General features: G+C 54.9%; 3 protein-coding genes across 14 annotated transcripts in view; 2 read left to right on the top strand and 1 right to left on the bottom strand.

The window, feature by feature from the left end:
- Positions 1–6895, top strand: part of FBXL20 (F-box and leucine rich repeat protein 20) — a 45355-nt gene extending 38460 nt beyond the window's left edge. For 10 of the 12 annotated variants that reach the window (XM_068918875.1, XM_068918879.1, XM_068918873.1 and 7 more), the window contains 2 exons: positions 996–1208; positions 2230–6895. In XM_068918875.1, the coding sequence (XP_068774976.1) occupies positions 996–1208; positions 2230–2337 (321 nt within the window). In that variant the 3' untranslated portion in view covers positions 2338–6895. The remainder of the gene's footprint in view (positions 1–995; positions 1209–2229) is intronic. The other 2 variants (XR_011136267.1, XR_011136268.1) reach the window with 1 other exon arrangement.
- On the top strand, positions 6813–10668 carry LOC138062177 (skin secretory protein xP2-like). Its single transcript, XM_068918883.1, has 5 exons — positions 6813–6873; positions 7760–8000; positions 8823–8883; positions 8989–9840; positions 10145–10668. Exons 2-5 carry the CDS (start codon positions 7834–7836, stop codon positions 10331–10333), a joined length of 1269 nt encoding a protein of 422 aa, XP_068774984.1. The 5' UTR covers positions 6813–6873; positions 7760–7833; the 3' UTR covers positions 10334–10668.
- A 96-nt stretch (positions 10669–10764) lies between these two features.
- Positions 10765–14548, bottom strand: RPL19 (ribosomal protein L19). Its single transcript, XM_068918884.1, has 6 exons — positions 13984–14548; positions 13370–13476; positions 12858–12980; positions 12501–12621; positions 11994–12104; positions 10765–10958 (listed from the first exon to the last, which is right to left on the bottom strand). The coding sequence occupies exons 1-6, from the start codon at positions 14445–14447 to the stop codon at positions 10835–10837; spliced, it is 1050 nt and encodes a 349-aa protein (XP_068774985.1). The 5' UTR covers positions 14448–14548; the 3' UTR covers positions 10765–10834.

Raw genomic sequence — 14548 nt, 5'->3', positions numbered from 1 at the left:
TTGACTTCATAGACGTGTGGTGAAGGCCTGGAAAAATTCAACTAGAAACTTGACCCTGAAGAACCTATTGTCCTTTCCCTACTGCTAGCGTTAATCATACGCCAGGCACCCACAGCTGCCTGAAAATGGGTTATAGGACAATGGGTTCTCCTGATACCAGTCTCTACCTCTCCTAGGCGAGCTTAGCAGAATCTATCTAGAAACCAGGCTGTCGGGTCCTCTATTAGAGAGGAGACTGCAGCCCTTTTCACCAGTAGTCTGGACCTGAGAATCTGAGACCTGGAGAGACTACTGAATATGGAAAGCAGTTTTCCTCTTGGTCTAAATTTCTGAGAATTTAGTCTGTCTCCCTTTGTGTTCCTGTGTACTGCTTCATTCTCATCATGAGAAAATTTGTCCTGGGAGGTGAAGGGTTCTAGTCAGTGGGTTCTCTTGTGCAGCTATCCCCTGTGCTCGCTGGCTCGCTCTACAAAGTAACAGGCCGATGCTATCTCCTAGCTCGAGCCCCACTTCAAGAATTTTTAGGTTGTAGCCCAGGAAAAAATGCACCAAGTAGGTGACATGGTATTTCTACGGATTCTTTGACTCAAGGCCATGGAAATTTGACAAAGGTGGTTTCTTTGCAGATAGAGGTGTTTATTCCATTTCCTTGCAGTAAATGCCTGCTGTCCTGTTACCTGACCCTGCGGGTCTCATCTTTCAGAGGCGCTGCCCTTTCTATTGTGCTTCAGCTATGTTAGGTTTTCCCCTTGCAGGCATATTTGTCATTGGAGGCCCACAGAATTGATTGCTTGGAGTTGGGAACTTGGCAGTAGCTCCGGTGCAAGGAGAGAACATAGGTTTGTCCAAAACTCCAGTGTGGCAAGCTAGTCCATGTGTATTGCTCATATGAGGTGTGGGCCATTTTCTCTTTTTGTCTTCCAAATGCCCTCAGCAGGGTGGTAGCGTCTATCTGGTGATGGCAGAGGCTGCTAACTACCTCTGTTTGGCTGCAGAGCTTATCCCACTGTGAACTGATCACGGACGATGGGATTCGCCACCTGGGAAACGGTGCCTGCGCACACGACCGCTTGGAGGTGATCGAGCTGGACAACTGCCCTTTGATCACAGATGCCTCCCTGGAGCACCTGAAAAGCTGCCACAGCTTGGAGAGGATAGAACTGTACGACTGTCAGCAAATCACACGAGCAGGAATCAAGAGACTCAGGGTAAAAAACAAAAAACGTTAAGGGTGTGACTTGAACACTGTATCTGGTAGGGAAGCAGGAGGGCTGAGTTACGGATTCCTCATGATCTGATGCTCAAAAGTATTGCCAGAGCAGTTATCTATGAAATTAATAGCTCCCTGCACTCAAGAGAAGACTGGATGGGGCTGAATAGCTAGCTGGTAGGGAAGAAATACAGTTGCTGTGCCCACCACGTAGAAGCAGGAAGGAATACAGGAGACCCAGCATGCAAGTGCTCACTTTGTGTGCACTTATACTTAATGGTGCTCTTTCGGACATGGGACCAAGAATTAGCGCCACAGCAAGCGCACAGAATGGCATCTCCTCTTGACTATTTTATAAACGTAGTGTAGACTAGATTGTGGACTGCTTTATACTGATACTTCCTATTATTTGTGTGTGTGCACATGCATGCACATACACACATAAATATATATGTGTATATATGTGTGTGTATATATAAATATAAATATGAATAAATATAAATTATATATATATATATAAAAATATATATAAAAAAAGCTGATCCTGTAATACAGTCATTCTGGCATAGGGGAGGCTATATGGCCTTGTGGATGTGATACAGAGCCAGAGCAGCTTTGTCACTAGCTCCTGGATCACCTAAGGCACCCTTAGGTGTCCCAAGTGATTCCTTTCTGTCTCAGTTTCTCCATCTGTAAAATCAGGGTAACAATACCGTTTTACCTGCAAAGAACACACAAGCCTGTACAGTTAGATGTTGTTCTGTTCCCCAAGTTCAGTACCTGATTAACAGGGAGGAAAGAGCATCATTTTTTTCTTATGTTCTGTAACCCTGACAGAACTTGCTAATCCACAGTATGTCTGCAAGTCGTGTTGCTGAATTGAAAGAGTTTGACGCTAGTTTTTGTTCTGTGTTTATAGGCTAAACGCAGGTAAACCAGGCCTACCTCAGCCTCTCTTTATTTGACTATTGCGCTGCCACTACTGTTGTTACTTTTACGTATTGTGTTTGTCTTTTCAGACCCATTTACCCAATATTAAAGTCCACGCCTACTTCGCTCCTGTGACTCCACCTCCTTCGGTTGGGGGCAGCAGACAACGCTTCTGCAGATGTTGCATCATCCTATGACACTGGAAGTGGTCATCTTTGCAAACTGAGTATTTAATTACACTTGTAGAATTACGGTGGACACCAGTATCTTCAAGGAAAGCGATACCAGTGTCATTTGCAAGGGCCAGTGAAAGGGCCTGTGGTGCCAGGCCCTGTAGCCACCCATACACATACATATACACACCCTACGTGTTCCAGCAAACTGATGAACTCTGTGGTATGGGAGCTGGAGCTGTGTTGGCTTCTTCTGTAGGTGGAGTGGTATAATTCTGAACCATTCCTACTGGGCATGCTCAGATGAGATCATTGCGGTAAGGAGGGGAGGTTTTTGCAAACCCAAAATGACTGTTGCTGCTGTTAAAGGATTTCAGTTGCTGTTCCAACTTTGAAATGGGTTGAGGGAGAGAAAGGAACCATGCTTTAACCCCACATCCACTGTTCAGGAAAAAAAAAGACATAAAAAACTGAAGAAGTTTTGTGTCCATTTTCAGTGAGGGAGTAAAACAGCAGCCATTGTGAGACATGATTTACTTGTGCTTCTCTACTTCCCGTTCCCTGCTGACCACCCTGAGCATGCTCACATCGAAGGTTCATCTGTTTCTTCTGTGTTTTGTAGCATTCAGCTCAGAGGCTTCCTAGGTTGTTGTGATATAGCTTGAAATCTGTAATATCAGGCTCAATTTTTTTTATCCTCCTCATATCGTACTTTTTTTTTTTTACAGATTTCTAATTCAGAAATTTTTTTGGGATTTACCAAACAAATTATGAATCAATAATTATATATAAAAAAAAAAAGGTACTCTTTACCATTAGAAGCCTGAGCCTGAGATGACCTTTTAGGAAGATCTTAAACAGAAAGTGAGCTGAACTACAGGCTAGGCTCTCATAGGCTGCTTTGCCTGTTTTTTTTTTGTTTTTGGGTTTTTTTTTTGTTTTTTAACCAGTAATTGGGTCTCTGAATTTGTTTTACATTTCAGATTTTACCCCAGTGATGAGAGTATAACCCTTGATATAAGGGACAAACTATAGTCTCTATTCCAGTGACTGCAAGTTCCCTGCTCTTTCTGCCTTTCCCTCCTACCCCCAAAGGAACAACAAAGTAGAATCATTTTTGCTTATTGCCCTGGTCAAGAAATAATGACTCACTAATTGAAGCAGAAGGAACAGCAGGCCTGAAAATGTCCTCCATCACTGTCCCATTGTTACACAGTGAGGTGTGAGCGCTGGGTGATTTTGCTGACTTTTGCACCTTCCACAGGTAAGTGTCTTGCCATGGAGAAGGAACCGTCTGAATGAAATGGGGGGTTACTGTGTGCCAGTTCCTCCCAGCTGTCAGGGTATGTGTTTATAGAAGCTGCTTTTGAGGCATTTCAGGCAAGATTAATCCAGGTGCTTCAAAGGAATATAGACAGCTTGAGCCAGCTCTGTGAACGCCCGATTCCTTGATGCTAGCAGTTCCAGATGCCCAATGTGAAACATGTGAACAGATGGGCAGACGCCAAGGGTTTAATGGGGCAGAACTTGGTCAAACTGTAACAGGTTTGTGGAAGACAAGTTGATGTGTAAGTAATGGCACTCTTGCCGCTGTCTGCACCCCGGGTTAGAAGGGGGAGCATGTGTTTACGAAAGGTTCCCAACTGACGGAGGCAGAGGAGCAAGTCTGTTTAATCAGCTTAGCTGCTAGCAGCCAAGGAAGTGGTACCTCACCTTTATGCTGGATAATCAGAAGATGGGGAAGAGCTGGCTGAAGCGCTAGGAAGGGCGGTTTCAGAGTTCTGAGGGCTTTTTATCTACTGTGGGTTTGCTTTGAGAACCGTGTGTTACTACCCACCCTCTTAGCACCATCTGAGTGAGCTATTCAGGCAGTCAGAAGGGTTGTTTTGTATCACAGAAGCTGTAGCCCCTTCACCTACAACTTAATTTCCCCACCCCACCAATATACGCTTAACAAAGTCTTGCAGATAACGCAGTCAGCTGGGAAGAAAACCAGTATGCTGTGTTTAAAAGGATACTGTCAATTCTTTTCTTATAGATTGCTTTTAATCCGATATATTTATTCAAATCCTCTTTAGCACTGTGGTTTCTCTCTCCTCAATGAGCCTGTTCTTATACTTCATTTGCAGAACTCCTTTCTCCGATTTTCAGGGTGGCAGAAGATAATGGAGCTTCCCATGGTAACAGACTGACTATCTGAATGGGCGGGTGCGCCTTGGGCAGAACCCAGCAATCACAGTATTTGCACAACTCTGGGAAAAACACTTTGGTTAGTTTATATTGTGGCAGGGGAGAGCCTGAAATTGGTTTGTAAGCCAGGGTATAGCTGGCTGACTGATGTCTTTGTAACAGAGCAGTTTTCAAGGGAAAACTCAAGAATGCAGAACCCAAAGCGTTTTTTTCAAACAGGGTTAACAGCTAAGGTAGCTCAAACTACTTGACAGTGTCCTTTTAAGTCAAAGTATCCGTCTTTAAATGGACTCTTCCTTATGTTTGTATTTATAAATACCAATAAACAACCATTTTCCAAGCCTTGTCTTACTAGAGGAATACCTTTGTAGAGCAAAAAAAAATGCTTCCGCATGTGGTAGCGTGTTGGACATGGGCTGTGTTTGGGAGTTCTGTTTTAGCTCCCTGTGCATTCGTCCTTGTTTCTGCTGGACTGATGACTAGCTGAGAAGGAGGATCGCTAGGCACTAGGTCAAGCGCTAGCCCTGTGTTTGATCTGACGGCTACAGAGGGCATCAACCCTTGAGATTCAGGGACCACCTTTTAGAGGAATGTTTTTGTAGTGTCCTTTTGAAGGATAAGTGATGCAAAACCGTGGCTCTCCTGAACAGTTCAGTGAGTAGCAAGCCCTGTCTGAATATTGAATCAATTTGAAGACTCCCTACTTGTGCCAAATCCATCCTTTCCAGCCTCTGGACTGGACTAGTTGGACCCAGTCAGTTCAGGTCCTTGATTTGAGACCGTGAGCTGTTCTCTATGTATTGGCCCTTTCCTTGCCCTCCCTTGAAAACCCATGCGCGCCCCGGAGTCCCGAGATGCCTCTGTAGTTGTGTCCCGCAGTCACAGCGTGGAGGTTGGACTGTTTATCACCACTTTGAAAAGTGTTTTGCTGTGACCTGGATCTGCCTTTCAACACCTTATCCCTGGCCACGTAGCGCAAGCACAGTTAGAGCTGAGCGTGGTCTTGAGGTGCTCGTTGGACTTTCTGAGCAGACGGGTGGAGAGAAGAAGGGGCATCTCTAACAAAGTAGCCTGAGACCTTCTGGACGAGTGCTGTTGAGATCCTCCAGGGGAGGTGCTGTGAGGTGACCTGATGCAACCAAAAATTAGGCTTTTCTTTTTCTTTTTTATTTTGACACACAGCAGCACTTTTGATGGTGATTCTGCCTGCTCCTGATGAGGATGTGGCAAGTGTAACATGCTGTCACAATGGTTGTTTAAAACAGAAACTTTAACAAATTCCTATTTTCTAAACGTCATTGTAATTTTCCTTTTTTATTTTACTCTGAATGTGTTGTTCATGGCTGGCCCATGGTGTCATGATTTTGGGGGGGTATTTTTTTGTTTTGGGTTTTTTTTTTTTTTTTTGGTTTGACGGGGTGGGGGGTGGATGGGAGATCAGTATGACAAGGTTCTTTGCTGCAGTGTCCCATGGCAAGCGTGCGCCCTGGAAATGGGGTTTAAAATGTCTCGTCCCCTTGTGATGAAGGATTGCACGCGGTTTCTTTTTTTTGTTTTGTTTGAGGTTTTTGGCATCCAAAAGAGCTGACCGTGATTTCTCTTCCATTCTCTCTCCACGCTTGGCCACTCAGCAGAGGTAGCCGGTGCTGAGGGTCTCTGTGCTGCACCTTGGCCCTGGCTCCAGGGGGCCGTGGGAGGCCACAACAACAAAATTTAGGGGAAGAAGCGGCTTTGCTCACAGCTTCGGTCCACGCTCCAGAGCCGTGTGCCTTGTCCCCTCGGCTCCGGCTGCCTTCGCACCACGGCAGGGCACCTTTCCTAGGCAGCCTGCGCGTGCTGGTGGCCGTGCACGGGACCGCTCAGCAGCGACACCCGCTCTGCGCCGCTTGTTGCGCGGGGCCCTTGCTCAGCCGCCGGCACGTGGAGCTGCCGGTGCCAGCAGCTGGCTGGCCTTTATTTACATGAAGTTTGGGTGTGTTCGGGTTTTTTCCTTTTTTTTTTTTTTTTTTTTTTGTTCTTATTTTAGCAAGGAAATGATGCCCTGCTCTGCCCAGCTGGTGTGACGCTCTCCGTGCTGAGACGACCTCCGTAAGGCGTTTGCTGTGTCGCGGGGCCGGTGCTCTGCCCTGGGCGGCCGTGGGGGCCGCCAGCACGGCCAGCCCGGGCAATGTCCCCTCTCCCGGAGACCCTGTGCCCTTGGCCTGGCCCTCCCTCGGGCCGGCCCGCAACCACCCTGCCTTTTCCACGAGGCTCTTTGTGCTGCAACTAGTCAAGTAACCTTCCTGGATCCCTAAAATCAAAACATCTGACCTTGCTGTGGTTTTCCCTGCTGGCTTGAGGGTGCCAATTTTCAACCCAAAGTTTGTTAAGGTGAGATCTCTTCCCCCCCCCCCCCCCCCCAAAAAAAAAAGAAACCCTTGTAAGTGAACAGTCCTGGGTTCCAGCTCATCTCCCGTCTCGCCTGTAGGCGCGTCTGCCGCCCCGCGTGGCGGGTGTTGCCGCTCGCGTGCGGGTGCTGGATGAGGGGCCGGGCTGGTTTGGTTAAGTATTCTTGGTGCGTTTTTGACTCTTGGTGTCCGTCGAGGCTGACGCGTTGGACATTCAAGTTGGAACCTTGTCATACGCTCCCTTGATTATATATATTACAGAGAGATTGTCAAATATTATTTTAATGATATTGTAATCTGTGCTTTCCTTGACACTGTGTGGATATAATAATGCCATTAACTAAGAGTAAATATATATATGTATATAGCCCAGTTGTCCCTTGTGTGGTGTGCAGCCCCCAAAGGCCGGGCAGCGCTGGCCGGGTTCTGCTCTAAACTTCGGCGTTTCTGCGTCCTCTGGCTCCTTTCCATCTCCGTCCCCCGTCTCGGGGAAACCCTGCCGCTGTCTTGCTTAGCCCGAAGCCTGGGCGGTCCCCGAAGTCCCCGACTTCGCCCCCCGGCTCCCAGGGTGTCGTGCCAGAGCCGGCCCTCGGGGCTGGGAACAGGCGCAGCCCCGGGGACGCTGGCTCGGGCTCGGAGGAAGGACTCAGACTTATAAACCCCTCCGGGCTGCTGGCTCGGGCTCGGGCTCTCTCCTGGCGCCGGCTGGGTCGTAGCTGTCACTATCGGAGCACCAGGTGGTACCCGTCCGGGGCTTGTGCTGCGGGGAGGCGACGCTTAGCCAGGGACCATCCCATCCCCTCGTCCCCAAAGCATCCCTGGGCCGCAGCCCACGGTGGTACCTTCACCACGAGGCGCATCTTGTCCAGCAGGTTCCTGATCCATCTGCGCAGAAGCAGGACGAGCGGGGCCGGGGGGGCTCGCTCCACTGTGGGATGCTCGGATGCACCGGGCTGCGGGGCCGGTCCTTACCGTGTCGCTGAGGAGGACGCGGATGCCCGAGGGGCCCTGCCGGGACACGCACCGGATCTGGCCCGGCGGCAGCCCCAGCAGCACCGCCGGCTTCGCGCTGAGCTCCGCTGCACCGAGCTCCTCCAGCTGCAGCTCCTGGTACAGCCCTGCGCGGGGCCGTAGAGGGTCAGCCGGGGGCGCAGACCCCTGCGGAGGCAGAGAGAGGGCTGGGCAGGGTGGCAGGATCCGGCCGGGCCCCGCGGGAAACGGAGGCACCGACCCGCGGAGCAGGGGCGAAGCCTCGCCGGGTGCCATGTCCAGGGCTGGGCCATGCGTGCCGAGGCTGCCCGGGGTGCGCTGCCCAGTTGGCCCAGTTCCAGCCCCTGGGGAGGGGGGTGCAGCCGAGCTGGGGTGGTTTACAGCCAACAGGGGCCTGTTGTGCAAACAGGCGGCCGGGGGCAGGGGGGGCACGGGTGTAACCACGCTGGGGCCCCGTGGGGCGCTCACTGGTGTCGTGAGCGTGTGAGGGCTCAGTGTCGCAAGTCAGCACACACTGTCCCCCTCCCCGTGCGGCCCCTGTGGTCCCCCCCCGGTACCCCCCCCCGTCCCCACCATGGTCCCCTCTCCTTTGTGACACCGGGGGCATTGCCACGGGCGGCCGCAGTCGGGGCGAGGGCTCGGCGGTGAGCGCAGGGGGCACCTGAGGGACCCCGGGCTCGGTGCCTGCGTGGGCTGGGGGTGCCGGCTCTGCTGGGTGGGTTCGACCCTGCCTCAGTTTCCCCAGGAGCCCTAGAAGTGGCAGGCAGCTGCCCTGTTCTCAGGCAGGCTGGGCTCACCTTCCCTCACCTGTGTGACGAGCTGGGAGGGTCTCAGCCTTGTTGCCTGTTGGGTGGGGCCATGGCTTAGAAAAACCCCCCTGGGTGGTGCAAGCCCTGCAGGAGGTGCCGGTCCTGTGCTCACCCCCTGGTCCCCCCCTTGCAGCGTTGACATCCCCAGAGCCGTGCCCGGGGCGGCCAGGACAGCACCTGCAGACATGGATTTGGTAAGGAGCCGCGCGGCGAGCGCGGGAGCACCCAGGGAGGGGGCACGGCCGCCATGGCCCCCACGGCCCCCTGCCCCTGCACGTCCCAGCCCGGCTCCTCTGCAGGTCCTGGAGGACATCGAGGACGAGAAGCCGGCGGTGGCCGAGGTGGGGAGCGGGCCGGCGCGCGGCGGCCGCGCAGCAGGGGAGCCGGGGGCCGCGCCGGGGGCCCCCCGTGCCCAGGGCCGCTACCTGCCGCTGCTGCAGAAGGACAGCCTGGAGCGCGTGCTGGGCCTCATCTGCGACGTGCTGGAGGTGACCCCGGACGCCTTGCCGGGGCTCCGCCGGCCGCTGCAGGAGCCGGGCGCCCCCCCAGCCGCCCCCGCCGACAACCTAGCGCCAGCGGCCCGGCCGGCATTGCCCGAGGGGCCGCCGGCACCGGCCCTGGAGGGAGGAACAGGGGAGCCGGGTGCTGTGCCAAGCCTGGGGTGCTCGCTGCTGTCCTGCGAGGAGCGTGCCGAGATCGTGCTGGCGGCCAGTCCCTGCTGCGACGCGGAGGGGACGCAGATCGGGGAGCAGGCTCAGGCCGGCGCCGCTGGCAAGGAGGAGAGGCAGGTGCCGCCTGAGGAGCCCGCGGAGACACCCGAGGAGCCTGCGGAGGCAGCCGGCGAGCCCATGGATGCCTGGAAGAGGAAGGTCAGGTCCCAGCCCAGCGTGATGCAGCTGGGCCACCCCGGCGGGTGCGCAGCCCAGCACGACCTGCCGCTCTGGCCCGAGCCCCTCGGCGACGGGGCCATTCCCGCGCTGCAGCTCAGCCACCTCCTCGCCAGCCTCCAGCCTGGCGAGCAGCAGGAGCTGGAGGAGGAGGTGCTGCAGCAGGAGGTGCTGCAGCAGTCCCTCTTCTCCCGGGCCAAGAAGCTCTTTGACTCCCAGCTCCGCTCGTCCGACAGCTCCAAGGCACCCGCTCCGGCACACGAGGTAGGAAACCCCCTCCTGGGGCACTGCAACTCTGGGGTCCTTGGAGCAGGTTCCCTGATGGGCATCAGGGACGCGGTGGCGATGCCGAGCAGCCCCTGTTCAGATGCATCCAGTCACACCAGGACTTGGCTGCACTTCTCTGGGGCATGAGCGCATTGTCCTCTCGCCTGTTAGAGCCGGTGGTGGCTCTGCACCCAGGTCTAGGCTTGGTTTCCGACTGCAGTCGGCCACCTCCCCACCCACTCGGCAGCGATGTGCCAGAGCACTGAGGGGACCAACTTGGCTCTTTCCCCCGGGGGTTTAGGACATGCTCAAGCAGCTCATCCTAGATGCCCTCCAGAAAACATCCATGACCCCTGCACAAACATGGGCACCTAGCACACCGGAGCACCCGCATCCTGTGCAACCAGACCTGCCCCCCTCCTTCCTCCAACGGATGATGCAGAAGCTCGGGCTGAAGATCCTGGGGAGGAGGGAGGCGCAGAAGCCCTAGAGCAGCCGCCGGGGAGCTGCCACCACCTGTCCAGGTAAGGCGATTCCAGCCCCCTGCTGGGGAAACGTGGCTGGGTGACCCTACGGGCTGCTGGTGCCCTCTGGTCAGGTGCAGGAACCTCCAGCCTGCTCCAGATGCAGAGCAAACTGCTGGCTGTGAAACCTGACCAACAGGCACTGCCAGAACAGGGCCCCCCTGCGGCCTTCCTCTCCGTGCCCTGAGCTGCGTGGTAGATGCTACATTTCGTTCCTACCCCATCCTCTTTGCCGTCCACCTCGAGGGTTACGGCTCAGCCTTGCACCAGGAATCACAGGAGCCTTGTGCCTGCTGCCTGGACTGGTGCAGGATCTGTGCCCTAAGAGCAGGGGAGGGGGCAGTTCTTCCCCAGCTGGGGAGCCCACAGCTCCAGAAACCCTGGAGAGAGACCAAGATAAGTTTGGATAAGGTCTTTTATTTAATACCCTCGGATGGAAAACACTATGTACACAAGACAGGCAGCACTTATTTCTTGGTCTCCTCTTCCTTGGAGAGGGTCTTAATGATCTCCTCTTTCTTGGCTTGCAGACGTTCTTCACGGCGCTTACGAGCCTCCTTGGTCTTGGATCTGCGAGCTTCAGCCTGGTCACTACAAGAAGTTAAGAGTTCATGAATGCATAGGGATTATTTCAAGCTGCCCAGATAAAGCCTTTAACGCTGGCCTAGGTCTCTCTTTCACTCCACAGGGCCCTGGTGTGCCAGACTGGCTGCTGCAATGAGTGCAGCTCGGCAGGCTTCGGTGCATGAGCTCTGGTGCATTCAGAGCCCTAACTGCTGTTCCCTGCGCTGCTAGGGGCAGCGTTAACCCAGTCCTGGTTGGCCACGAGCCCCAGGAGGACACTGGGCTCTGCTCAGGGACTCCCTTGCCCCATGCTGCCAGGCTCCAATGCTGACCAAAGACGAGCTGTGATCCTTGCCCTGCCTGGGGACTCCTCCCACAGCAAACCTGTTTAGGCTGACTGGGATCAAAATGCACCAGCCAGGTCAAGGTGACCTGGCCGAACTCTGGCCTTCAGTGGGCCAACACACTCTTTCCCCTTGAGAGTTCCCTTGTGCTTTGTGCCAGTTCCCTGCTGAATGCCAGCCATCCCTAAAGGGGATGTTCCTGCTCTGAGAAACTTCAAAGAACGAGTGAGACTGGATGGGGGTAGGTTCGGATGCGCAGCTTCCTGAGGACACCGGTTGTCTGAATGCTCCCTCAAGTCCTCACTGGCTCCAGTACCTTCCTGGAGGGCAAGATTCAGATACCCAGCTTCTTCACTACGTACGCAGCAGGATTTTGAAATCCATCCACTCCTAGGCCTCAGCTCCTCCCCTTGTGAATCATTTACTTTTATATAAGCAGCTGGCTCAGTAGCTCTACCAGGTTACAGACGCATGAGCAACTAACATCTGCTGCACACACAGCTCTGCCAGGATTACGTATTTCTCTGCTTTTAGCCAGCCCTACCCAGTTTTGAATTGATTCTTCACCAGTGCTCCAGACAGAGCCACCAGCACCAGAAGCCACTTGAAATTACCTGCCTACAGAACAAGTTATATTAACCTTCCCTCTTCCCCCCCCCACCCCCAACCCACTTCCATAACCTTCGGGACTGAAGCTTAACAGCAAAGCAGCACTTACGCCAAGAGCTTCTTGCGAGCTTTATCTGCCTTGAGCTTGTGGATGTGCTCCATGAGAATCCGCTTGTTCTTGAACACATTACCCTTGACCTTCAGGTACAGACTGTGATACCTAAAGGAGAACAGACTGGACTGTAAACAAGGTCACCCAAAGGATCAAACCACTGTGCAGCTTCTGCCTTCCAGGCGGATGGGCTCTGCACAGCAGGATGCTGTGTGCTGTGACAGCCTTGTCATCCCCAACCTCTGAAGCAGCAGCACAGTCGTTTGGTCTGTCTTTTCCCCCCTCAGATCCAGAAGGGAGCTTGTCTGGAGAACTGTCAGGGTTATTCTGGAGCAGTTTTCCAGTGCCATGCTTTCTGGAGAGGATTTATTTTCACCAGCATACTCCACACCAATGAACCGGCTGCAGAAGCTTCATGCAGCAAGAAAGGTGTACCTAAGTGCATGGACACTCTCCCCACCACACCCCTGCTCCCAAGGCTGACAACTAGGATGGCAGGCTTACATATGGCGGTCGATCTTCTTGGACTCCCTGTATCTGCGGAGGAGACGCCTGAGAATTCTCATTCTCCTCATCCAGGTGACCTTCTCAGGCATACGAGCATTGGCCGTACCCTTTCTCTTACCTGGAGAGATGGGACAGGATGAGAACATGTCCAGGTTTCTCCAAGTTCAACAATATCCCTTTGCTCTAGCCTTTAATCCTTTTTACTCTGAGAAGGATACCATTAACGTACTAGCTGCGTTTTTAGGCCTTGCCACCAGACCTCTGGAGATCTTTGCTCAAGACAAGCTTGGAGGTGAACCAAACACCATGCAAAAAGACATTTATTCCAGTTCTCAGGGGGAAGTCGGCACTTACCGATGCCCATGTGCCTGCCCTTTCGGCGGGCTAAGGTGTTCTTCCTGCATCGGGCACGAGAGTGGACAGTCACAGGTTTGCGGATGATCAGACCATCCTTAATCAGTTTCCTGATCTGCTGACCTAAAGACAGAAACTCCACGTTCATGATACCATGTGTAACAAAAGCAAAGAAAGACGCTAAGCAAAGAGAGATCCCTATTTAGCTTGTGTGAAAAGGATCCAACGTGAAGGACAAGGCAGACCTTCTCCTCAAGGACCACTCATGCAGCTTGAGTTGCTCGTTTTCCAGCCCGTTTCTCCCTCGTTAGTTATTTTTAGTGGCTAGCACATACTAAAGTCGCTACCAAGAAGTCGCCAGGCACTACGTTTTTATGAGCGCGCTGGAAACGTTGTAAACTCTGCTACTGGGCTCGTGTCTCCTTGGAAAGATAAGAAGCACACAGCAGTTGTTCAAGGGTCAGCATCTCCCCTAAGCCAACCACGTCACTACCGAGAGGCTCATTACTTACGAGAGTTGGCATTAGCGATCTCGTTGGTTTCGTTAGGATCCAGCCAGACCTTCTTTTTGCCACAGCGCAGGACGCTGGAGGCCAGCCTCTTCTGGAGCCGGAGCATACTGAGGAGAACAACGCGCACAGCTTAGCACCGCGCCGCCTCGTCGCAGCGCCCGAACCCAGGCCCGCTCGAGCCGGCGCGGAGCTTTCCTCCTCGAGGAAGCGCAACCTGATGGGAGCCGGCTGCAGGCAGCACCGCGGAGACAGCGCTGCTCGGCGGGGAGGGGGCGGCCGCAGCCGAGGGGCAGCGTTGCGCAGCTCTGCGCGGCGAGCCCCCCTCAGCGCGGGCCCCGACGGCCATTTCGTCCCCCTCCTCAGCGCGGGCCCCAACCGCCATTTCGCCCCCCCCCCCCCCCCAGCGCGCGCCCCAACCGCCATTTTCCCCCCGCCTCCCCCGGAGGCCCGAGGAGGCCGCGGCCGCCTCACAGGCCGCGCCGGGAGCCTCCCCGCGCGGCGGGCCGAGCCCCTGCCGCTAGCGAGGGTGGCCGCGGTCACCTACCCACCCACCCCATCGCGCTGCCAGCGCGGCCCCCGCAGGCCGGACGGCGGCGGAGCGCCCCGCCGCTCACCTCATGGCGGCGGCGCCGGCACCCGCGCGGAGAGGAAGAGGCAGCAGGCCCGGCCGCGCCCACAGCCAGCGCGACGGGCGCTCGGCACGTACCACCCCGCTCCGCCCCCCCCGCCCCGCTCCGTCCCCGCAACCGTGGGGCGGCCCAAAGCGGGGCGGGAAAAGAGCTACGGCCCGGTCTCGGGTGGGGGAGAAGCGGCGGAGGGGAGGGTCTGAACCCACTCGAGGTTTGGGGGAAGAGATGTGTTTTCTGCCCCCCCCCTCCTCCCACGGCGTGGTACAGGCCGAGGCACGCCGCGCCTGCGCAGTGGCGGGGTGCCGGGCGGGTTGCGCGCATGCGCGGTGGCCGGGAGCGGGGTAGGGGGTGGGTGCAGGGTGCAGGTGAGGGGTGGGGGTGAAACTGGGATAAATGGGGCCTGGACACGGCTGGGCCCGAGGCAGGCTGGGCCGGAGGAGCACGGGCATGCCCTGGGGCTGCCCGGGCAGGGCTCCGAGGTTGCTGAGAGCTCCTTGTTGCCTGTGGAGAAGCCCCTTTTCCTGCGGGTCTTTCTCTTTTGGGGTCAGTG

This window comes from Struthio camelus, chromosome 25, assembly GCF_040807025.1.
Source record: "Struthio camelus isolate bStrCam1 chromosome 25, bStrCam1.hap1, whole genome shotgun sequence".
Classification (NCBI taxonomy): Eukaryota; Metazoa; Chordata; class Aves; order Struthioniformes; family Struthionidae; genus Struthio; species Struthio camelus.
Note: the sequence above shows the minus strand (reverse complement) of the source record. Positions and strands in the feature narration are given on the sequence as shown.